Genomic DNA, 26,702 nt, shown 5'->3' on the forward strand with positions numbered 1-26,702 from the left:
CTACCTATGTCGTTAGTACCTATGTAGACCACAACTTGGGGCTGCTCCCCATCCCCCTCAACGATCTCAAAAACGCGATCCGAGACATCACAAATCCTGGCACCTGGGAGGCAACACATCAACTGTGAATCTCTCTCGTTCACACAGAACCTCCTATCTGGCCCCTAACTATGGAGACCCCAATGACTAATGCTCTGCTCATCTCCCTCCTTCCCTTCTGAGCAACAGGGACAGACTCTGTGCCAGAGACCTGTACCTCATGGCTTACCCCTGGTAAGTCACCCCCCCAACAGTATCCAAAACGATAAACTTGTTATTGAGGGGAAGGCCACAGGGGATCCCTCACTGCCTGCCGGTTCCCCCTTCCGTCCCCTGACTGTAATCCATCTGTCTCTTTCTCGCACCTGAGGTGTGACTACCTCCCTGTAACTCCTCTCAATAACCTCCTTCACCTCCCGAATGATCCGAAGTTAATCCACCTCCAACTCCCTAACGCAGTTTTCAAGGAGCTGGAGTTGGGTGCACTCCCCACAGAGAAAGTTAGCAGGGACACTTGTGGTGGCCCTCACCTCCTTACATCCAACTGCCCTAACCACCATCCCCACTATTCTAAATTCTCAAAGAGACTGTAGAAAAAATATAGTATATTAAAAAAAACCTTACCAATCCAGAACCTTTTGTTTTGGTTAGAGGAGGAGGAGGAGGTTGGGTGGGAGACCTGTAGTGTTTCGGGTAACGCAATCACCCAATATATTACTTCACTTACTCTGCAGTCCCATGTCTGCTCCTGCTCAGCACGCACTCTGCCTATTCACAAGGTAAGTTTATATCATTTTAAATTTACATTACCAGCAGGCCCCTGGTCCTCACTGAACATTTTATCACTATGGCTAAATTTATCTAAGAACTTATTTGCTGATTTACTTTTTAAAGCGAAAACAAACTGCAGACCAAGGAATCAAATCCCTTCTCCAATATATTCAAGATAAATGTGGTGAAATCTCATCAACATTTTGTATTATCCTTTCTCTGCAAAAAGCTACATGAGAAATGAAATTACATGTTGCTTTGTTATCTGTATTCCATTTCCATCTCTTAGTGATGAAGTCAAATATTTATCTTGTTCTCAGAATTGTGTGGAATATTTGGTGTATTGCCACTGGTTCCACACTTGAGTAGGGATATGTCGAATAGGGCAATTTGGCCGTGGTTACTTAATGGGGGTTCGCCTCTTCTATGTTAAAAATCAGCTTATTACCATACTCCTTGAAATAGCACTGAGCACATCAATCTTTATCACTCTATTGCTGGTTGCATTTTTCAGTGTTTACTACTAATTCCATTCTTTTACTTTGCCATTCTGATCTCAGACTTACAGCGTATATAGCAGACAAGAATTATTCTGAAAACAATGGACTGTACTGGGAGAGACCGCAGTTTGTGCAAACAAAACTGAGCCCAGATTTTCTGCTCGAGTTGGAAACCTGATTTCTGATCCAGACTGGATAGAAAGAAATGCAAACTTACATTTCAATCAATTCTGCCTTTGAAATTTCGGGACTGGAGTCTCCTGATATGAAACAATGGAGACCAATCCAGAATGACTGGCAGCCTGTAGTGTAGAGAATCAGTGTGGAAATGGCACAGCGTCTTGCAGTAAGTGTGCTGAATTCTGTAACTTCACTGTCCTGCAGCCACTTTGACGGTTTCCGAGAAAATGGAATTATGTGCGGAAATAGGCTGTCGGCTGGGCGAAGGGCTAGGGTAGCAAGTGGGTGAGGAATTAGTGTGGCATGTGAGTGGGATAAGGGGTACCAAGTTGGTGAAGGGTAATGGATGCCTGGTGGGTGAGATAGGTCCCAGCAGAAAACCAGCAATATTTGGAAAATATCATACTGGAGCACCATTTTGAGGTATATAAGTTGTGCCAGTCTATATGTGACATTTGCCAGTTTTACTGGTTTTTCCTTTTGGTTAAGGTGGACGGTGGTGAGAGGGTGAGGGAAGTTGGATACATGATGGGGATGAGATGCTTGAGGGGGTGAATGTAACAAAAGGATTAGAAGAGTAGGGTTTCAGGTGGATTAAGGAGGTGCTGTGCCTGGTGGGTCCAGGGTTAAATTGGCAGGTTGGTGAGGGAAGGATATGTATTAAGTACGTCCCTAGGGCAGGTCAATTGGTTGGAATGGTGGTGGGAGGCAGAAGGGCACCAGCTCAGGTGGGGCCGTGCCTGGGGCTGGGGGATGTTGAGTAGCTGAGGGGATAATGTTGGGTGGGAGAGGGGAAAATAGCAAGTTGGGAAATGGGTTAGATTCAGTGGAGTCGGGTGGAAATGGCCATGGAGTGGATCTGGGTGTCTGGTGTATCTGGCAGGACCGATATGGGCTGTCGGGTTAGGTGGAGGTCAGCTCCAGGAGGATTCAGGTGGTGTTAGGTCCAATGGGTAGGGTCTGGGAGAGGGTGGGGTCTCATAGCAAAAAGGCCGGATGCTGGGTTCAGGAATTAGTGGGTGGCTGGGATCAGGACTATGTGGTGTTGGGGAGGGGGTGAGAGTGGTGAGTTAAGAGGAGTTAAGAGTTCCAATCCTCAGTGTTTTCTTGTAGGAGTCCAAGTCTTCCCATATCTTGATTCTTAGGGACATCTTAAGTTCTATGTCCGATTATTGGCACAACAATGTCATGTGAAGGTTAACTTTGACACTTCCATAAGCTATGCTCACACACTCATAACCCTTCAATTATTGAAGGCACAGACAATTACACTAAAATGAAGGCATCATGAACATCTCCTAGGATTCATTGATCTGGAGATTTCTGTCGTGTTAGTCCACATCAGGTTTTAAACATTTAAAGGTATAGCATTGTACCCAAGAGTTCAATTGATGTCAGGATTTCAATCAATTTTTTTTAACTTCTGGAAAAACTGGTGGTTTTGTGTGAAATTGCGTAGCCCACCAATGAAACTGTTGTCACTCAGCAGTGACATTGAGTCATTGTACATGTTGCACACTAAGTAAGTCTGCTGGTCCAGGCGGAATGTTTCTTAGTTTTCTGAAGAAGCTAAGGCACAAACAGCAGAGGCTTTAGTCACAATCTTTCAACTCTCATAAGATACAGCAGTGACGCCGGAGAACTGGAGCATTGCTAATCTTATGTCACTATTCAACAAAGGGGACAGGGATAAACTAGGAAGCTATACTCAAGTCTTTCCAACTTTAGTGGTGAACACATTATCGGAAACAATTATTAGGAACAAAGTAGACATTCATTTGGACAGACATTGGTTCACAAAGGCAAGCTAGCATGTACGTTTTAAAGGTAACTCGAGCCTAGGTCATTTGAATGAACTCTTTGATGAGATAACAAAAAGTGTTGATGAAGGAAGTGCAGTAGGTGATTTATTTATAGGCTTTTGACCAAGGGCCACATAGGAGCTTGTTAAGATAAAGGGCCATGGAAGTAAAGGGAAAGTGCTAATAGGGATATAAAATTGGCTCAGACACAGGAAGCAAAGTGGTTCGATATTTTCAGACTGGGAGATGCATTGCAATGGTATTTCCAGTTATTTTTAAGTCCATTAATCTTTACTTTCTTTTAATAAACAAGCCGGTCAGCACAGTGGCTCGGTAGTTAGCACTGCTGCCTCATAGCCATAGGGACCTGGGTTCAATTCCAGCCTCAGGTGACTGTCTGTGTGGGGTTTGCACATTCTCCCCGTATCTGTGTGGGGTTTGCACATCCTCCCCGTGTCTGTGTGGGGTTTGCACATCCTCCCCGTGTCTGTGTGGGGTTTGCACATCCTCCCCGTGTCTGTGTGGGGTTTGCACATTCTCCCCATGTCTGTATGGGGTTTGCACATCCTCCCCGTGTCTGTGTGGGGTTTGCACATCCTCCCCGTGTCTGTGTGGGGTTTGCACATCCTCCCCGTGTCTGTGTGGGGTTTGCACATCCTCCCCGTGTCTGTGTGGGGTTTGCACATCCTCCCCGTGTCTATGTGGGGTTTGCACATCCTCCCCGTGTCTGTGTGGGTTTTCTCCAGGTGCTCCAGTTTCTTCCCACAGATGTGCAGGTTAGGTGGAATGACCATGCTAAATTGTCCATAGTGTCCAGGGATGTGCAGCCTAGGTGGATTAGTCATGGAAATGGTTACAGGGATAGGGTCTAGGTGGAATGCTGTTAGGAGGGTCAGTATGGACTTGATGGGCCACACTGTAGGGATTCTAGTGATTCAAGGAAGGATTTAGGGAGCAGAATGATTCAGTTTGTGGATAGAATAAAGTTTAATAAAGTGGTAGATCATGGTAAGGATTAATATAGGCTTCACATTGATGGTCACGGTGGCGAAATGGTCAGAATCTTGATCGCGTGAGTTCAGTGTGGAGAAATGTAAGGAGATATGCTTAAGGAAGTACATGAAAAGGCACTGCAATATAAAAGCCACATTTTTGGAAAAGATGTAGATGAGCAGAAAGACTGATGTCCTCATACAGAAATCCTTAAAAGTGGCAGAGAAGGCTGATGAAGTGGTTTAAAAAACGCATTTGGGTTACTTGAGTTTATAAACTGAGGAGGAGAACATAACAGGAGGGAGACTGTTTTAGATGTTTATAAATTGTTTAGGCCTCAGTTGGAGTATTGTGTACAATTATGGCATATTTCATATCAGGAAAATACAAAGAGAGCAGAAGAGGTGTACCAGCAAGTTACCAGTGCTGAGGAATTTCAGCTTTAAGGGGAGGTTGAAAAGAAATACGTCTGTTCTCTTTGAAACACAGGGGTTTAAAAGTGACTTAATAGATGTTTTCAAGAAGGTGCCGTGTTTTGATAGAGTGGACAATAAAATATCTATTTTTGTCAATTGTGAATGGATCAATAACCAAATCAGCAGTTCAAAATTATTCACAAAAGTTATGGCAGGAGATAAGTGTTAAAACACGGGTTAACTCCCTCTGCTAATTTAAACCAGCAAGGCAGAAAAGATTCACCCCGTGCTGTAATGTGTTAAAGTTCGAGAGGCAAAGAACTATCCCAGAGGTCACTATTTAAAGTAAAAATTAACAACTTTATTCTTTAAGTCCAACAGAGAATATTAAAAACCAACAACTATTTACAACTGCTTTCTTTTAAACCTATCTTTTACCTCCCACTCTACATACTAGTCTGATTAAAAACAAACTGATTAAGATTTACAGAAAAAAAAAAATCCCGTTTCAAAACCAGTCAGCTTTGTCGACTCTCCTTTGTAGATATTCCTCTATAGATTCTCCCCAGGTCAATTTCAATGTTCTGCTGTTCAAACTCCTTCCATACACAGGTACCTTTCAGAAAGCTCTTGAGCTAGCAGCCTATATTTGTTCATCTTTTGCCAGTTCTCTCCTAACTGTTCAAAATGTCCAGTTTTATACCCCAAAACATTGGATCTTTTAATTGATTTTAATATTATCAAAATACTAAATTCAAATTTGATTGGATTCTGGTATCTTGGGGCATAATTTAAACTAATTGGCTGAATTTGAATTTGTTTTTGTTCCATTGCAACTCAGCTGCACAATTTGTGTTACCTTGTTCAGAACACTTTGTGCTGTGTCAGGCAGTCCTTTCCAGCTTTTCAACTCTCTTAAAGGTACAGTACTTCTATACCTTCAGAACATAAGGAAAAACTATTGTTGGGATCTTAAGTGTTCTGCTTGAAGAGGTGATTGGAAGCTGATTCATAAATAATTTTGAAAGGAAGTTGGACACCTACCTGAAGACATGGAACAAATGGGACTAGGGACAAAGAGTGTTGATGTGGGACTTCTCTTTCTAAAAGCCAGTGAGAATATGATTGTCAAATAAAACGGACAAGCCAATTTTTTTAAAGTGGTAACAAATCAGGAAATGGTAGGATTCAGAGGGACCTGAGTGTTGTTATAAAAGCATCATAAAATAAATATGCAGACACAGCAAACAATTCAGAAGGAAATGGCATGCTAGTTTTTATTACAGAAGGATTGGATTAAAAAAGAAAATATGTCTTAGAGCAATGTGCCGTGAGGACAGTGTACAGTTTTGGTCTCTTTACCGACTGAAAAATATACTTGCTTTTGAATGAATGCAACAAAGATTCAGAAGATCATTTCCTGAGATGGCAGTGGGTGGAGGAAGTGCTTGTTCTATATGATGAGAGATGGTCAAGGTTTATATTTCCTAGAGTTCAGAGGAATGAGAAGTGATCTCACTAATGGACTTGATGGCCAAGATGCTGGGAAAAGTTTCTCCTGGATGTTGAGTCTAGAACTAGGGGTAGTAGCTTCAGCATAAGAGGTCAACTATTTTGGACTCAGAAGTGAAAACACCTCTTTGCTCAGAAGATTCCTATTCTTTGGAAAGTTGTGAATGCTCACCTGATGACTATAATCAAGATACAAACCAATAGATTTTGGGAAACGAAGGAAGTTCTGGGATATGAGAATGGTGTGGGAAATGGAGTTGATGTATACGAGCCATGAACTTATTGGATGGCAGAGAAGGCCTACAGATCAAATGGTTTATCATTGTTCTTACTAAATTATGTTCTGAATGATATCCTCTGTATTACGAATTTCTTCTGAGTCTGTAAACTATAAACTACTTGACCACGCCTACATGCAGAAAACTGGTTGTTTCTGTAACCCTACTGGCCAAGAATAAAAACTGTGAGCATTGTTGACTCAGATGGCCTCTATTGTCACATGAGTATGTTTCGTAAAGTTTTCATGAAAAATTATCTTAAACCCCAGGCTCTTTATCACCAACTTTATTGTCATTGCCTGAGCAACAGAGGACAAGACTTAAGAGTATGCAAATTATGCTAATTGACATCATTTCTTTCAAGCCTAATATTAATTAGAACATTGAAGAAGGCTTGAATCAACAAAGCTCTAACTAAAGTTCCATTACTGGTTTTTCAGCCTCTCCAGTGACATGATTGCAATGCACCAGCAATGAGTTACTGCTACAATCTCATGACTGTCCAGTGGAGTAACATAACTGCCTCAACACAAATACTGGAGCTCATTTTGACTTTGGGTAATAAGCATAAATCAGTTAATATTAAATAAGCCATCAGTTATACATTTCTACTTTTCATTACTATTGATAAAAAATTCTAGCCACTAAATGCACTTGTGCCCACTTTAAATTCTCCATTCTGCAATTCTGATAGTGCTAGGGAATGGGGGGAAGTAATATGCTACACTGTGAACAATAAAATGAAACAAAGACATGCAGATACTGAAGATCTCAACCAAAAACAAATTGCTGGAGAAACAAAGCTGTTCTGATAGCATTTGCAGAGAAAAAGCAGAGTTAACATTTTGAATCCTGTGACCCTTCTTAAGACCTGTAAACACAGCTGGGCACCTCTGAGCAATGCCCAGTTCTGACAAAAGCCAATGGTCTGAACCAGGTTGCCAACCTATCTCCTCTCTCTACAGGGGCTTCTTGGGATGGTGTATTATATGTACTCAACTGGGGTGTTTTGACAGGGACTCACATAAAATAAGATGGGTATGCAGCCCACCACCATCCCACCCACCTCTGAGCTGACCTCCATAATACAGAGGGTGAGGGAATGCTGAAATGCTGACCACCATACGTAAATAAATAATTCAAGGTCAACACGCGCATAAAAACATAGAAAATTGATTGGCTTGCTTTAAAGTCTGTAATTCTATGACTCTATTCACTATTCACAGTTTAAATCATGGAATCCCTACAGTATGGCAGTAACTACTATTATCCTTGGATACATTTCTCTTCATTGTTTAAGAACCTTCAGTGATCCGTATCAAGTAATAGCATGACATTTTTCTTTCAGTGCTGAGTTCTGTGCTGGCCTTGGAAACAACTTTGACATGTTGCCCTGTATACGCTGGTGTAAAACATACAAGTGCATGGAAGGGTTTATCCTGAGGAGCATCTTTAGGATAATCACCCACTTTGATTATATCAACTCAACTTGCTGAGAGATCCGCTTAGAAGTTCAAAAGAATGAGACGTGCCATGCAGAACTGGTAGATTCCTGCCTGAAAACAGGAAGGCAGCAGCAAACAGACACCATGCTGATCCATAGTGCAGACAGCCTCATGGTGCTGTGAGGTGAGGATTCCTCAGACAACCTATTCAAGTCCAGGTAGTTAATATATATCAAAAAGACCAGTGATCTTAATTAGTAATTCCATGAAAAACAACAGTACATAATTCCATCTGAAAATAATTATTCACTATTAATAGCAGAGGATTTAGAAAAAAATAGTGCAGTCAGGCAGAGTCATGATATTTCATGACAGGTAAATTTATTACTGATTTTTGAGGAAGTGACAAACAGAATAGATAAAGCGGAACCAGTGGGTGTAATATATTTGGATTTCCAAAAGGTATTCAATGAATGACCACACATAAAGCTACTTAATAAGATAAGAACCCATGGTATTGTGGTTGGTACATTAGCCTGGATAGAAACTTGGCTAGCCAATAAAAGACAATAAGTTGGGATAAACGGGACAATTTCAGGATGACAACCTGTAACTAAAGTGTGCCACAGGGATCAGTTCTGGGATCAACATTATTTACGATATATATTCATAACTTGGATGCTGGAAGTGAATGCACTATGGGCTAGTTTGCAATAATATAAAAATAGGAGGGAAGGTAAGACATCTACAGAGGAATACAGTCAGGTTAAGTAAGTGGGTGAAAACTTGGCAGATGGAATATAATGTGGGAAAATGTGAGGTTATGCACTTTGGCAGGAAGAATTGAGGAGCTGAGTATTATTTAATGGGAAAAGACTACTAAAGGTGCAGCATACAGAGGTGTGGGAATCCTCGTCCGTGAATCACAAAAAGTGAACATGCAAGTTCAGCAGGTGATAGGGAATGCAAATGAACTCTTAGTATTGATTCCAAAGTGAATTACTATATAAAATACAGATGTCTTGCTAAAACTGTACAAAGCACTGCTCAGACCATAGAGGAATACGTTGGAACCCCTTATCGAAGGTAAGATATAGTGGTATTGCATCAGTCCAGAGAAGGTTAGCTAGATTGATCTGGAGGTTTTTTCTTATGAGATGAGGTTGAGTAGGCTAAGGCTGTACCCACTGGAGTCTAGAAGGAAAGGAGGAGACCTTATTGAAACATGTAAGATTCTTAGTATGGGGTTTGATAGAGTATATGCAGAAAGTTTATTTCCCCTGAGAGAGTGTAGGACTAGAGGGAACACTCTCAGAGTAAGAAGTCTACCATTTAATACAGAGATGAGGAGGATTTTTTTTCCTCAGAAAGTAATTATTTATCACAGAAGACTGTTGAGGCTGGGTCATTTAGTATATTCAAGATTGAGAAAAACAGATTTTTAATCAGTGAGAGCAACAAAGATTATGGGGAAAAGGTAGGAAGGTGGAGTGGAGGATTATCTGCTTCTGTGTGTTTTAGTATTATTTGATGCATTCTCTCCTTTACTCAATTTTGTATCTGCATTAATGCTGTTTCTTTAATCCTTTGGGCTTTAATTTAGTTAACCTAGCCTATTACTATGTTGTATTTTTGTCAAATACCTTTCAAAAGTTCATATACATAGCAACAACTGCACTACCCTCACCAACTATCTTTGTCACTTTACCAAACATCTCAATATAATTAGTCAAGCACAAAATGCCCTTAACAAACCTGAATCTTGGTCTTACTAGTGCATGATTTTTCAAATGCCAATTAATTGACCAGTAATGATGCTCCGGCCTGTGGTCTTTGTCTATTAAGTTTATATGCAGATAAGTTATCATAGCAGTGCACCAATTTTCATAATCCTGCTGCAAATCACCATTTGCATGGATGTGAATGTAAATGCAATGAAGCAAAAGGAATATATTTACCCGTGATGTTGATTTTGGTTTTAAACCAAAAAATGTGGAGACTGTATTGTTCTCCTTTGATTCAAAGAAAGCATCATAATCCTAGAATCAAAAAACAAAAGCGTTAGTACGATGGTGTGGTAACTTCAAGAAGGTGGGGAACAGGAGGAGGAGGAGAAGGCAGAGATGTGTGCGTGTACAATTTGTATGATTAAAAAACATGCTTGCTGAAGATGCATTACCATTATGAAAAAGAACTTGCAAAGTTTTTTTATTTAAAGAAAAATTAAAATATAAATTGTGCCTCAAATAGATAAAATGCATAGAGGACATAAATCAAAATGATAAAAGCAAACATTGTGCAACTAATTACTAAAAGGCTTTTGCACAAATCAACTGGAGAGTAGCCCTGTTCAGGCCATACAATTGCATTGTTGGATTTCAACATCATTAATATACTTCTGAGTCTCTAATGGACCTTGAGCATAGCTTGTCCTTTGGCTCTTCTGCAAATATTTCTGCCTTTTCCCCAATCTGTATTGTTTTTTTCATCCTGCCTGAAATATCTCTGCATTATACAAAGCCTCATCTACTCTTCCATTAATACACTCTAGTCAATGATTGACAATTTCAGAGCTTCTGTTGCTACCCTCTGAGCTGAAATGCTTACACTGCAGGATCTCTTATACATGAGACAATCTCTTATTTCGGTTGAGATGAGTGGATTGTGTTCATTGTCCTTAATCTGGAACGCCAGATCTTTATTGCTCACATTGCACTGAGCTCTCAGATTTATTTGTCCTCTTGAAATGATGATCATTCACCATCTCTGATGAGATTATCTTTTAATTATCCAGAATCTCAGAATTCAGCTAGCTTTATCAGTCAGTCCAAATACTGATCAATAGTGTCTGTCTCTCCACCAGCTTTCATGTAGAACAAATGCCATTCTTAAGTAATGCTAACATGGGGTTCAAAGTATGATCTCAAAACCTGCAAAATCTCTCCTATCTGGCTTTTCTACTTTTCAGTGATATCTAAGCTGCAATACAACTTATAGCACTCTTTCCCCAACACTGTTAGGGGTGTTACAACTTTTAAACGGCCACATATTTAATTTAATTTTGTAGCCATTTCATAGGTTTGCCATTGGCAGTGGTAGAAGTTCCAGTCCTGCCTCAAATCTCCTTTCACTTCCACACCAGCATGGAATGGAAAATGCACAGCCCTTTTGACAACCAGTAACTTAAAGTTTAAGTTAAAGCTTTTTAATTCTTCCTTGATGTTTTTTTCAGTACCTAGTTCTCATACAGCTCTAAAATTCCAAATGTGTTTAACTGCACCATGTTGTTGTCATTATAAGTTATGATTCTTTAATGACTGCCACAGACTGCCCACAAAAGCATCTAGAGAAAAAGTAGAGGTCAATGACAATGGCAAGCTCACCATCATTCTGGGGATACAACTGAATTTATATTTGCTAATTTACCAAAAACATTTGAAATCTTTACAAGATAGGCAACATGGAAAATAAGGATATTTTACAGTAGCAACTTTCACAGAATTTCAGCTACAGCAAAGCATCAAGGTAAGACATGGAATTCTTGCTAAGTTAAATCCAAACCTACTTGGCAATGATCAATGACAAAAGCTCCCACAGAGTCTGGATCAGCATGGAGTCAGTTATAAAGTTTTGCCATCTGCTTAAAAGACAGTGGTGGCCAATTCCATTGCAGGGAGTATCAAAGTCAGCCAAAGTCATCTCTTTTTTACTTTGCACCCCTTCCCTGCTCACACGCCAGGCAGTATCTGCAGTTTCAGCAAATATTTTGCCAGATGCATTGAAGCCCTTAACCATGAACAGTGTTACCATTGCCGAGATCCTCACTATCACCATCTTCAGGGATACCAAATGACCAGAAGCTTAACTGGACAACTTAACAAGCCATATTAATAGCTCTGTTGCAAAGCAGTAAGGCCACTTTTAAAATACTGCATACAATTCTGGTCACCTTTCTATAGGAAAGATATCATTAAATTTGAGAGGATATAGAAAAGATTTACAAGCATATTGCCAGGAATGGGGGGCTTGAGTTGTCAGGAGAGGCTGAATAGTTTGGGGATTTTTTTTCCCTGAAGCGTTGGAGGCTGAGGAGTGACCCCTTTTAGAGATTTATAAAATCATGAGAGACATGGATAGGGTGAATTGGCAAGGTCATTTTCCGAGGGTGAAGGAGAACAAAACTAGAGGGCATAGGTTTAAGGTGAGGGGGAATATTTAAAAAGGACTTGAGGGATGACTGTTTCATGCAGAGGGTGGTGCATGTATGGAATGAGCTACCACGGGAAGTGGTGGAAGCTGGTACAATTACAACATTTGAAAGGCATCTAGATGGGTAAATAAATAGGAAGGGTTTAGAGGAATATGGGCCAAAATGCTGACAAATTGGACTAGGGCAGATTGTGTTGCCTGGTCAGTGTAGATGAGTTAGACCAAAGGGTCCATTTCTGTGCTGTATGACTATGAAAAAGGCCAGCTGTAACCCCACATCAAGCATACTTAGGATCAAACAGCGTATAAGACCGACAGATTAAGTCTGATATAAGTATTCAAGTTTTGTCATTGTTCATTATGTTCTCATGAACTTCATTTCTTGCAAAAACATTTTGACATTGTGTATTTCTCTAGTTCTCAACAGCTATTCCACATTACCAGGATCCAGGTAGCAACTGTAGCAGGAATTCCAAACCAATACGTAGAGGAAGAGAAGAGTTGTTTTGGTCTCTGAACTATATGCAGCTTTAATTCTATGGTAATGTACATGTTGTTTTTATTTGAAAGAAGAATTTCCATCTGTTTGCCAGTCCAACTGACAGGCTTGGCTTCCAATGGGCATCTGAGCTGGACCAGCCAAATGAATACTATAAAGATGAGGGCAAGTCACAGGCTGGTAATTCTCAGCATTTAACTCAACCTCTGGCTCCCCAAAGCCATTCCACCATCTACAAGGCACAGTCAGGAGTTTAATGGAATACTCTCCACTTGAATGAACAAATGCAGTGTCAACAACATTCAAGAAATCCGATGTAGTCCAGAACCCGACCTGCTCGATTAGCACATCATCAACCACTTTAAGTATTTACTCCCTCCACTATCAGTACACACTGGCAGCAGTGCATACCAGCTATAAGATACATTGTAACAGTACAGTGAAGCTTCTCTGCTCTAGGCCCATGAGCTCTATCAACACAAAGGACAAGGGAACCAAGTACATTTAAACATCACAAGATCCCCTATGAGTCACACAATATATGGAACTACATTGTTGCTCTTTCACTGCCATTGGGTCAAAAGGATGGAACACCCACCTTAAAAGCATTGTGGGTGTATCTCCACCATGCACACTGCGGAAGTTCAACTCATCACCACCTTTCCCAGGGGCAGCAACAGTCACATCTCATGAATGAAAGGAAGGCTAAACTATTCTGTGACTAGAACAGAATACAACACGTTTAAATAAAAGCAAAATAGTGTGGATGCTGGAAAACTGGTTTATTTGACAACACATTTGAAATTAATTGACTCAGGGTTGCAACATTTCTTGCTTGAACGTTTCTGGTCTCTACTCACTGAATTGCTCACAAGTATTATCAAAACAAGGTTCTTTATATGCAGTGAAAAATATATTGCATTTTTGCTGGACATTTAGTTACTTCTGGCACGGAAGGATAAAGTAATAGCATGCATTTCGGGTCCATATCAAACAAGAGAACATCTTAGATACATACAATGCATTATTGTACAATCTGTCTGTCAGGTCTAATACCACGGGGTTCTACAAGTGAAATTTAATTTGCAGGATGGTAATGAAATTATATTTGTCCTGCTTTTAATGCCATGTGAGTGCTAATCAAATTGATGGAAAGCATACAATAGCGCTGTTTTGGTAGCTGGAAAGTGGAACATCATGGAGAACCAGGTCTAGGGATCACGAATAAAAGTTCAACCAAGAACAGAAGTAACTTAATTGAAGTTAAAAATCACACAACACCAGGTTATAGTCCAACAGGTTTATTTGGAAGCACTAGGGATGGTGCAGGAGGGAGGGTTTTGGATTCTTGGATAATTGGGGCTCTTTCTGGGTAGGTGGGATCTCTACAAGCAGGATGGTCTTCATCTGAACCAGAGGGGTACCAATATTCTGGGGGGGAAATTCGCTAAGGCTATTGGGGTGGGTTTAAATTAATCCAGCAGGGGGATGGGAACCAAAATTGTAGATCGAGTATAGAAAAGGTTGAGAGTAGGGAGGTCCGAAATCAAGTTTCAGAGATGCAAGATGGCACCGGCAAGCAAGATGTTGGTTTGAAGTGTGTCTACTTCAATGCCAGGAGCATCCGGAATAAGGTGGGTGAACTTGCAGCATGGGTTGGTACCTGGGACTTCGACGTTGTGGCCATTTTGGAGACATGGATCGAGCAGGGACAGGAATGGTTGTTGCAGATTCCAGGATTTAGATGTTTCAGTAAGAACAGAGAAGATAGTAAAAGAGGGGGCATTGTTGGTCAAGGACAGTATTACAATTGCAGAAAGGATGTTTGGGACTCGTCGACTGATGTAGTATGGGCTGAGGTTAGAAACAGGAAAGAAGAGGTCACCATGTTGGGAGTTTTTTATAGGCCTCCGAAGAGTTCCAGAGATGTAGAGAAAAGGATAGCAAAAATGATTCTCGATAGGAGTGAGAGAGACAGGGTAGTTGACATGGGGAACTTCAACTTTCCAAATATTGACTGTGAACACTATAGTACGAGTACTATAGATGGGTCAGTTTTTGTCCAGTGTGTGCAGGGGGGCTTCCTGACACAGTATGTAGACAGGCCAACAAGGGGTGAAACCACATTACATTTGGTACTGGGTAATGAGCCCGGCCAGGTGCTAGACTTGGAAGTAGGTGAGCACTTTGGTGATAGTGATCACAATTCTGTTATGTTTACTTTAGTGATAGAAAGGAATAGGTGTATACCACTGGGCAAGAATTACAGCTGGGGGAAAGGCAATTACGATGCGATTAGGCAAGATTTAGGAAGCATAGGTTGGGGAAGGAAACTGCAGGGGATGGGCACATTAGAAATGTGGAACTTATTCAAGGAAAAGCTCCTGTGTGTCCTAGATAAGTATATACCTGTTGACAGGGAGGAAGCTGTAGAGCGTGGGAACAGTGGTTTACGAAGGAAGTGGAATCTCTGGTCAAGAGGAAGAAGAAGGCTTATGTTAGGATGAGATGTGAAGGCTCAGTTAGGGCGCTTGAGGGTTACAAGGTAGCCAGGAAAGACCTAAAGCGAGAGCTCAGAAGAGCCAGGAGGAGACATGAGAAGTTGTTGGCGGATAGGATCAGGGTAAACCCTAAGGCTTTCTATAGGTATTTAAGGAATAAAAGAATGATGAAAGTAAGATTAGGGCCAATCAAGAATAGTAGTGGGAAGTTGTGTATGGAGTCAGAGGAGATAGGGGAAGCACTTAATGAATATTTTTCGACAGTACTCACTCTAGAAAACGACAATGTTGATGAGGAGAATACTGAGATACAGGCTACTAGACGAGGTGTGATTGAGGTTCACAAGGAAGAGGTATTAGAAATCCTGCAGAGTGTGAAAATAGATAAGTCCTTTGGGCCGGATGGGATTTATCCTAGGATCCTCTGGGAAGCCAGGGAGGAGATTGCCGAGCCTTTGGCATTGATCTTTAAATCGTCATTGTCTACAGGAATAGTGCCAAAAGATTGGAAGATAGCAAATGTGGTTCCCCTGTTCAAGAAGTAGAGTAGAGACAACCCAGTAATTATAGACCAGGGAGCCTTACTTCAGCTGTTGGTAAAGTGTTGGAAAAGGCTATAAGAGATAGGATTTATGATCATCTAGAAAAGAATAATTTGATTAGGGATAGGCAGCACGGTTTTGTAAAGGGTAGGTCGTGTCTCACAAACCTTATTGAGTTCTTTGAGAAGGTGACCAACAGGTAGATGAGAGTAAACCGGTTGATGTGGTGTATATGGATTTCAGCAAGGCGTTCGATAAGGTTCCCCACAGTAGGCTATTGTACAAAATGCAGGGAGATATAGCAGTTTGGATCAGTAATTGGCTTGCTGAAAGAAGAAAGAGGGTGGTGGTTGATGGGAAATGTTCATCCTGGAGTCCAGGTACCAGTGGTGTACTGCAAGGGTCGGTGCTGGGTCCACTGCTGTTCATCATTTTTATAAACGACCTGGATGAGGGCGTAGAAGGGTGGGTTAGTAAATTTGCAGACGACACTAAGGTCGGTGGAGTTGTCGATATTGACAAAGGATGTTGTGGGTTACAGAGAGACATAGATAAGCTGCAGAGTTGGGCTGAGAGGTGGCAAATGGAGTTTAATGCAGACAAGTGTGAGGTGATTCACTTTGGTCGGAGTAACCAGAATGCGAAGTACTGGGCTAATGGTAAGATTCTTGGTAGTGTAGATGAGCAGAGAGATCTCGGTGTCCAGGTACACAGATCCTTGAAAGTTGCCACCCAGGTTGACAGGGTTGTTAAGAAGGCATACAGTGTTTTAACTTTTATTAATAGAGGGATCGAGTTCCGGAACCATGAGGTTATGCTACAGCTGTACAAAACTCTGGTGCGGCCGCACTTGGAGTATTGTGTACAGTTCTGGTCACCACATTATAAGAAGGATGTGGAAGCTTTGGAAAGGGTGCAGAGAAGATTTATTAGGATGTTGCCTGGTATGGAGGGAAGGTCTTACGAGGAAAGGCTGATGGACTTGAGGCTGTTTTCATTAGAGAGAAGAAGGTTGAGAGGTGACTTAATAGAGACATATAAGATAATCAGAAGGTTAGATAGGGTGGACAGGGAGAGCCTTTTTCCAAGTCTGGTGATGGTGAGCACAAGGGGGCATAGTTTCTTTACTCAGAGAGTAGTAAGGGTATGGAATGCTTTGCCTGCAACAGTAATAGATTCGCCAACTTTAAGTACATTTAAGTCGTCATTGGACAAGCATATGGACATACATGGAATAGTGTAGGTTAGATGGGCTTCAGATTGGTATGACAAGTCGGCGCAACATCGAGGGCTGAAGGGCCTGTACTGCGCTGTAATGTTCTATGTTTTATGATCTCATGGTTCCAAAACTCAATCCCTCTACCAATAAAAGCTAACACACGTACGCCTTCTTAATAACCCTATGAACCTGGGTGACAACTTTCAAGGATGTGTGTACCTGGACATCGAGATCTCTCTGCTCATCTACACTATCAAGGATCTTACCATTAGCCCAGTAATCTGCATTCCTGTTACTCCTTCCAAAGTGAATCACCTCACACTTTTCCACATTAAACTCCATTTGCCGCCTCTCAGCCCAACTCTGCAGCTTATCTATGTCTCTCTGTAATCTAAAACATCCTTTGTCACTATTTACAACTCTACCAAACTTAGTGTCATCCGCAAATTTACGAACCTATCCTTCTATCGCCTCATCCAGTTCATTTATATACATGACAGCCAACAGTGGACCCAAAACAGATCCTTGTGGTACTCAACTAATAAATGAACTCCAGGATGAATATTTCCCATCAACTACTCTCTCTGTCTTCTTTCAGCTAGCCAATTTCTGATCCAAACTGCTAAATCACCCACAATCCCATGCCTCCATATTTGTGCAACAGCCTACCATGGAGAACATTATCAAACACCTTACTGAAATCTATATACACCACATCAACCATTTAACCCTCATCCACCTGTTTCGTCACCTTCTCAAAGAACTCAATAAGGTTTGTGAGGCATGACCTACCCTTCACAAAACCGTGTTGACTATCCCGAATCAACTTAGTCATCTAAAGATGATTATAAACCCTATCTCTTATAACCCTTTCCAATACTTTACCCACAACTGAAGTAAGGCTCATAGGTCTATAATTTCCAGGGTTGTCTCTACTCCCCTTCTTGAACAAGGGAACATTTGCAATCCTCCAGTGTTTCCTTCAGCGTAATGTTGAGTGAGTGAGTCAGCTTCAAAAGATGCTAAGACTTCGGAGCAGAAGTAAACCGTTCAGCTCATCAAATCTGCTCAGCCACTCAATGAGATCATGGCTGATGTGATAATCCTCAACTCCACTTTTCTGTCTTTTCTCCACAACCTTCAATCCCTTACTGATTAAAAATCTGTCTTTACCTTTCCTCGAATTGCCACCTTACTGTGGAGGTCAGGCTTGTTATGTTGATTCTGCAAGCGATGCTGTCAGGAGTTCTCAGCTCCTGGCAATGGTAGGGACAGATGGGAGGCACTAGACAAAACAATCCAAAACAAGTTTTCAATGGTGATCCAGGCATAACACATCAACAACATACCAGAGATCCTCAATTGGCAAAGTTTCTTTGTTGCTGGAACCAGCTCTACCTTCTGTCAAGCACCATGTGTCTGCTGATGTGCAACAGTATTTCTACATTAAAATATGTCCTGCATAAGGTAGACACCAGATGAATATAAATCCCCCACAATGCCAAATCAAATCTTCTTCACTCAGCTCAAGGAAGACACTCGAACGAGAGGAGCACAAAACCATTGTTTCAAACACTTCCTGGAAGCTTCCCTCTGGAAGTGCAACATAGATGTCAAAGAATGGGAGACCCTTGTTCAGAGGAACCTGCTTTGGAGGAAGCTCCTGTACGAAAGGACATCATTTTAAGAACACCCAGTGGCAAGAGGAAAGATGGAAAAAGAACCAGAGAAAAGAATGCCAATGATTTCAAGGCTAAGGTCCACTTCCACCTCTCAGGAACACCTGCCAATGATGTGGTCAGAGATGTAACTCTAGGATTGGACTCATTAGTCAAGAAGGATCCACAGAACACATGACCAGTGACACAGGCTTTGCTAATCTTACTCATTAACTACAAAGAAAACATAGAACAGCATACTCTATGAAGGAACCGGCCCTTCGGCCCACCATGTCTATTCCAACCATAATGCCATCCTAAACTAATCACATTGACCTGCATATGGTTTGTATCCCTCTATTCTCTGTCTGTTCATGTGTCTGTCTACATACATCTTAAACATTGCTAATTTATCCGCTTTTATCACATCGCCTAGCAGCGCGTTGGAGGCATCCACCACGCTCTGTAAAAAAAGCCTGCTCCACACATTTCCTTTAAACTTTCCCCCTCTCACTTTAAACCTATACTCCCTAGTATTTGAAATTTCCTTCACGGAAAAAAGACTCCGACTATCCACTCTATCCGTTTGTCTCACAATTGTAAATACATCTATCAGGTTGTCCCTCAGCCTTCGATGTGATTTCCAATTTTTACATGAAATAAACAGAGAAGCTTGACCTACCTGAGATGAGACCTTTTAAATAATTATAATTAAAGATTAGAATGGAGGCACATTTGTACAATATTAATTTTATTAGAAATTGGGCATTAAATTTCTGAAGCCTTGGATGTAGAGACACTCTTGAAGAAACCTCTTTCTCCATCAGCAAGAAGATTAGAACAACAAAAAGGTATAAACAAGATAACCAAGAGTAAGAGTACCAAGAGACAAATAATGTAGCAAGGGAGGGCAGAAACAATTTTGAAACAGGGTCACCATGACCTCAAGAAAATAAACAACTGTCGCTTTGCAAGTCAGACACAAGGGAAGCTTTAGCTTTGTCACAGAATTTTACTGTTAGGTTTAACTTCGTATAATTTTATAAGTGACTTTATATTAGAGCTGATATTACAAATATTATAAGAATTAGTAAAGATTGATAGCCTTTTTAATCTTCTGTACTAAGATCTGCAAAGGATATGAATTACATGACTGAATTTGAAAAATCATTAGTAATAAGCAAGTATATAATATGGCTGGCAAATATCTACGAAGGGTCATAATAATTGGTGTTAGAATGTGGTCAACAATCGTAAAAGCCCAAGGACAGGTGATAGGGGTCTGGCAAACATCACAAGATGATGGGAGGACCGAAGGTGGGCTGTGAAGTTGTCGATCATTGATCATGTATTCATAGGATTGGATGTGTAGGTCAGAGGGGATACAAGGACTGATGTCAATGCTGCATGTAACCACCGTAACGTAGTATGTATTAATATCCTGCACTTTATTGGGAAAAGTAGAGTGCTGGGTAGGCCTCTGATCTGAGCTGTATTTATGAGGGCAACTGGGCCCCACATGTAAGTCAGATTCAGAGTGGTGTCTCGCTTCTCCTACATGTGTGATAAAGCAGTTTCAAATAACGGTTGATTTATGCTACTGATCATGGGATTCAGATTCCTCTTTAAAATCCCTTTCCTACACTCCTCCAAATGTGACTGAACTAAAGTCTTATACAGCTACAACATAACTTGTCAAATTTTATACTCACTGTCCCAACTGGCAAAGGCAAGCATGCCATAAGCTTTCTTTACCACTTTATCCTCCTGTGTTGCCACTTTCAGGGACCCATGGACATGTACCCCAAGATCTCTCTGTATATCAATGCTTCTAAGGATCCTGCCATTCACTGTATTCTTTCTTTGTGCATTTGACCTCACAAAATGCATCACCTCACACTTACCCATTTCTCCACCCAACTGTCCAACTCATGTATATCCTGTTATATCCTTCAATAACCTTCCTCACTATCCACAACTCCACTAATTTTCATGTCACCTGCAAACTTACTAAGCAAACCACCAACATTTTCATCCAAATCCTTTTGAGAAATTACAAACAACAGAGGTCCCAGCATGGATCCTTGTGGAACACCACTGGTCATTGGCCTCCAGTCAGAAAAACAACACTCCACAACTATCCTCTGTCTTCTATAATCGAGCCAATTTTATATCCAACTTATTAACTCACTGTGGATTCCATGTGACTTAATCTTCTGAACCAACCTATCATGAGGGACCATGTCAAATGCTTTATTAATGTCCATGTAGACAATATCCACTGCCCTACCCTCATCAATCATCTTTGTACTTTTTTCAAAAAACTCAACAAATTTGTGAGAAATGACATCTCTTACGTAAAGTCTCTAATTTGTGGGTGCATCCTAGTGATCAGGAACATTGTGGCCTACCCGAGAAACTCCCTGTAGCAATGACTGTTCCCACTGCAAGCCTTTTATTTGCACTCATCATCTTCACCATGTCCCTGCATTGGCCTTGCCTGATTAGCCCCAGTACCCCCACTCCCTGTTACCAACTGGGAGGGCAGTGTGTTTCCAATGCATCCTCTAAGCTGGTGCAGTTCCAGCAGTGGCTTTATTTCCCAGTGGTACTGTTGGAACTGAAGACACACCAGATTAGCTGGCTGCCGTTGGGGCAGATTTCCGTTCTTTGAAAGAAGAGGATAGCAGACAAGGAGACAGGAGCCCTGACAGCAACTGCTAATTGCTGATAAACAAAGAATATGGCATGGGGGCCTGCAGATGACTGCAATGGTGTTTCCCCAAGCTTTCATTGGGGAGCCAAAATTCTGGCCAAAAGAACAACTACAATGAATGCCTGGCACTATGATCTGTGGATTATCCCACAAAAAATTCCCAGGTGCAGATCCTGCCCCCTTTTAAATCTACATTAAGGAACAGTGAACTTAATTTAAAAAGAAAGACACGAGTGGTTCTTAGAATGAAGCAAAAAATGGTGGAAATTTCAGGAATTGCATACACTGATCACTGATGGAACTCCCTCAATCTCCAATCCCACAAATTAATCTGTCACATCCCACTCATGGGATGTGGGCACGACTAGCTGGCCAGCATTTATTGCCTGTCCCTAGCTGCCCTTGAATTGAGTGGCTTGCCAGGGTCATTTCAGAGGGCAGCTGAGAGTTACCCACATTGCTGTAGGACTGGAGCCACGTGTGGGCCAGACCAAGTGAGGATGGTAGATTACCTTCTCTGAAGGACATTAGTGAGCCAGATATGTTTTTATGACAACTGTATAGGTTCTTAATTCCCGATTTCTTTTCTTTAAATTGAATTGAAATTCTACCATCTGCCATGACAGGATTTGAACCAGTATTCCCAGAACATTAGCTGACTTTCCAGATTAATATCTTAGCAAAAATACCACTACGCCATTGCTTCCCCTGCTCTGCATCACTGTTACTCCATGCAGTTTTCAATCTTTTTTAGGAAATGTATGGCAACTCACTGGCAACGTCATTGCAATTCCTATACCCATTGTCTGAAGCACAAATATTTTGTGGATTAGAATTAAATAAAAGTGCTAAACTAAGGACCAGAATTCCAGAGAGCTTTAAATTTAGTCATTGAAATTATTCCAGATTTACTGTGATATGCAAGCAGTCAATCATTCCTATCTTAATGTTTGTTGTGTGGCCTCCACTACAGAATCTGTTGAACCATTTTAGTGGAGCATTGGCCTTGTTAAAATATCAATGAGGTCATATTAAAAAGTCTTGTATGAATGAGGGAATCTAATTACTTCCTTTCTAAAACTCTCTCTCCAATTTCAACAAGACCACAGTGCATGCTAGATTTACTCATAACCTTAAAAGGTAAAGTGCATATGACTGAATTGTTTTGTAATCCGAAATATATTAAACTGGCGGCATCCAAGAGCTTATCAACATAACTGAGTCAGTCCATGCATTTCTAAGACTCAACTGCTGGTTATACAGAGCCTGGGAGCAGATCCTGGCATTATGTGACACCATGAACTGGGAGCACTGCCTAATTTCTCCTCACTGGCTCAGCAGCCAATTGCTATATTCTTTATTGAAGAACACTGGGATTAAAAAAAACGTAAAAAGCATGGTGTTAATGGAAATTATGGCCTGTAGCATACCACTCTCATTTTTATTATCACATCAGAGACAGCTCTGCACAAAATGCCTACACTTAAGCCTCTGACAGATTTAAAGAGCCACACACAGCACAGTAAAAAGGAGAACTGAGGAAGCAACACTTGGATCTCTTTATCCTTTCCGATTTTTTCTCGTCTATAATGTTTCTATGTGTGCCTGCTTTTCCTGACCATGTCAGTGGCTTTCCATTTCCACCTTCTCACCCTGACCGCTGCTCTTCTTCCACTAGTCTCGATCATGTTTTTGTTTCGTAATTCTGGTGGTTATGCAATTGTGCTGAACAGGACGGCAGGCTCTATGAAAGAGGCTTTTTTGCTAACCATTAAGAGGCAAATTTCCCTGAACTATCTCTTGCTTATCAAATAAATTTGTTGGACACGTTGTGGAAAACAGAGAACAGGAGGACCACTACTTTCATGAGGCTTCTTTGTTTCTTGACCTAACTTTAAAATGGAAAGTGGGAAAATCCCAATAAAAAATTCAATCTCTAAAGTATTTTCAACATGGGTATGGTTAAGTTACAGATTGTACCCCAACAGATAATTTTACTTTGACTAATTGATGCTTAGGCTTTTTTTTTAAGTAGAGTAAACAAATTACTTTTGAGGAAAGTACAGCATTGGCAACACTATGAAATAAATATAGTAATTTTATCCACCAGTATGATTTACTTTCTCCAAGGCACTGGATTATTATGATGATGGTCATAGGTATTTTAATTATGGGCAAAATAATCTTCATGTCTATTAGACGTTCGTTTTCATCTGAAGAATGCAGCAAAGAGAGATGAGACCATAAGACATAGGAGTGGAAGTAAGGCCATTCGGCCCATCGAGTCCACTCCGCCATTCAATCATGGCTGATGGGCATTTCAACTCCACTTACCTGCATTCTCCCCATAGCCCTTAATTCCTTGTGACATCAAGAATTTATCAATCTCTGCCTTGAAGACATTTAGCGTCCCGGCCTCAGCTGCACTCTGCGGCAATGAATTCCACAGGCCCACCACTCTCTGGCTGAAGAAATGTCTCCACATTTCTGTTCTGAATTTACCCTCTCTAATTCTAAGGCTGTGTCCACGGGTCCTAGTCTCCTCGCCTAACGGAAACAATTTCCTAGCGTCCACCCTTTACAGATGTCAGAAAGAACGTAACCTTAAAGTGACAAACAAAACCAATCGGGCATCAAGAAAAATACTGACTTGCTTCTGTTTTCTGATGCCATATTCACTTAATTCACCAAAAGCAATTTAAAAAAACGTTGAGGAGGACATTAACTCAACAAGTGATTTGTGTATCAATAACACAGGCAGGGATAAAGAATGAATATATTTTGCCTATCAGAATTTCTATCTGCAGTTTTGTTCTGTGCAGTTGCACACAATTGCTTCAAATTTCCATTATTTTATGAGCACAATCTGTTACAGAGAGATAGTAAGTCTTAAAACAACCTTCTTTCTCTTTCTCTCTCTCTTTCGATTCTCATCACTTGAGTGTTAAAAGTCTGTGATTTAATTTTTCCCTTTTTCATTTGAACAGTATTTTTCTCACTCTATTTGTTGGTGAACTCTGCCTTAGTGAGGATTGCCACAACACTGTGGCAAAGTTAAATCAGAAGTACAGTTTATTTCACACAGTCTTAGATGCAGGGGAATATTTCACCACACGGGCACACATAGAAACATTACAGGCAAAAAAAAAATCAGAAAGGATAATGAGATCATTCAATTAACAACAATTTAAGTGCAAAACAATCAGTGCATACCAGCTTAACAATATCCTTGCTTTAACAATGAGGTTTGAAAGTTCAAAACTGGAGTTAGCAGTCTAGAAATCCTCTCTGTACTTGGCTGATTTGTTACTTAGCAGTTGAGGAATTGTAGGTCATTTGTTTGCTTGTAAAATCTCTTCAAAAGTCTACGGAGTAAGATTTGCTGAAACGTGACTTTTGCTTCATTGCTTTGACAAAAGGAAGTTTTACTTGCAGAGAGAGTAAAAATACAGATTTTGTTGGCTACTTTTTATAGGTGACTTATCTTTTTGAGCCTAGAGTTAGATGTATTGATATTGCTAATAGATGTTTTATGGAGCTGCACTGACTCCTAAACTGACCACTACTTCAAAACAATATAGTTAAAAATGCAATTGCGGACTCGGCAAGATGGTGGCGATTCTGTAGAACTGCTGTGGACAGCTCTGCTTAACAGCCAAGGCATACTGGTGTCTTTTGCCATCCCTGACCAACTTATGTGGTGGAATTATTAGTTTAAAACCTTACAGTACATATATTTGTTAATATTTGGGAGTGGGAAGGATGCTAAAGGGAAAAGGAGTTAGCAAACAGCAGCAAGGACCTGGCATACCAGAGACAGCAGCAACACCAGCCTCTCCTGAACCCCCCCCCCCGGGGACCTGACAGACTCACAGGAATTGGCTGCAATGATTGAGAGACTTACCTTGAAAATTGGGACAAACAAAACGTAATGGAAGTTTCCAGATCCCTGGGAAAAGATCCACAGGCACTGCTGCACAAGGGGTCAAAAATCATGTTTTTCCAGGATTTCTAGGCAGTTTTAATTCGAAAGAGGAAGTCCTTCAATGAAGTTAAAAAGAGGCTGAGGAACCTGGGCATCCAGTACTCCATGAGGTACCCATTCATTTCTGCCACGAGGACTCAGTTTATACATTTGACTCAGCAGATAAAGCTAAAAACTGTTAATGTTCATTCTCTTTTCCTTCTTTCCCCATGATTTTCCTTCCTTTTTTTATTCCTTTCTTTCTCCCTAATAATTATTTTTTGGAAAAGGGGAAAAAGAAACTTGGAATAATTTGTTGGTTTTTTTATAACTGAATTTTATAATGGGAAATTTTGTGGATGTTCTTTGTTGCCTCGCATTTTTTTTATTTGTTCTGTTTCTCTTTTAGTCGCAAGTAGGGGTGACATGAAGCCAGGGATGGGTGGAGTGCTCATCCTGACTTTGTCTTTTCTCTGTTGGTTTAAGGATCATCTCTGTTTTTTTTCTCTGGCTGAAGGCTAGGGCACAGTCCGGGTTTGAAGGAGCTGTGAAGTAGGGGATGGGTAGGGTCAGTGCCCCCTATAGGCAGGGGCAAGAGTCTTCCATTCAAGGCTTTATAGTTGGTTTTCTTTGTAGTTTTTTTGGTAGTAATAGTTGTTTGTCGTTATGATAGAGTAGTTTTCATATACATAATTCTTCGACTCTATGAGTCTTTATTTACTTGAGCTCGGCGCTTTGTAAGCTGGGTTCCCCTTCCAGGAGTCAAGGATCTCTGGAAGGGGATGTGGCGAAGTGTCTTATTACGGTGGCACAGTGGTTAGCACTGCTGCCTCACAGTACCAGAGACCCGGGTTCAATTCCCACCTCAGGCAGCCGTCTGTATGGAGTTTGCACATTCACCCCGTGTCCTCCGGGTGCTCCGGTTTCCTCCCACAGTCCAAAAACAAATGTGCAGGTGAGGTGAATTGGCCATGTTAAATTGCCCGTAGTGTTAGGTGAAGGGTAAATGTAGGGATTAGGTCTGGGTGGGTTGCTCTTTGGAGGGTCGGTGTGGACTTGTTGGGCTGAAGGGCCTGTTTCCACACTGTAAGTAATTTCATCTAATCTAAATGGTGCACCTGGAACATCAAGGAAAGTCATTCACCTGATAAAAGGAAAAAAGTGCTTTCTAGCCTTAAGAGGGAACGGGTTGATCTCGCTTTGTTGCAGGAAATCCATCTTGATAATGGGAACACCTGAAGTTACAACAGTGGGGGGGGGTTATGACTGGGTATTCTGTTCATCCTTTACTACCAAAAGTAGGGGAGTGGCAGTACTTACTCAGAAAAATCTTCCTTTCACATTATTAGAGCAGGTGAAAGATGAGCAGGGACGGTTTGTGATACTTAGAGCCTTGATACACGGGGAGGAATATGGCATTTTACATGTCTACTGTCCTCCGGCACATTCCCTCAAATT

At 41.0% G+C, this 26,702-nt stretch overlaps 1 protein-coding gene across 1 annotated transcript in view; it reads right to left on the minus strand.

Moving 5' to 3' along the window:
• The window catches only part of sh3bgrl2 (SH3 domain binding glutamate-rich protein like 2), a 95,098-nt gene that overhangs the window by 16,495 nt on the left and 51,901 nt on the right, over nt 1-26,702 (minus strand). The window contains exon 3 of the mRNA XM_043686963.2: nt 9,895-9,975. Within this exon, the coding sequence (XP_043542898.1) occupies nt 9,895-9,975 (81 nt within the window). The remainder of the gene's footprint in view (nt 1-9,894; nt 9,976-26,702) is intronic.

This window comes from Chiloscyllium plagiosum, unplaced genomic scaffold (assembly GCF_037043375.1).
Source record: "Chiloscyllium plagiosum isolate Xiang-an unplaced genomic scaffold, Cpla_swu_hap1 HiC_scaffold_3, whole genome shotgun sequence".
In the NCBI taxonomy this organism is placed as follows: domain Eukaryota; kingdom Metazoa; phylum Chordata; class Chondrichthyes; order Orectolobiformes; family Hemiscylliidae; genus Chiloscyllium; species Chiloscyllium plagiosum.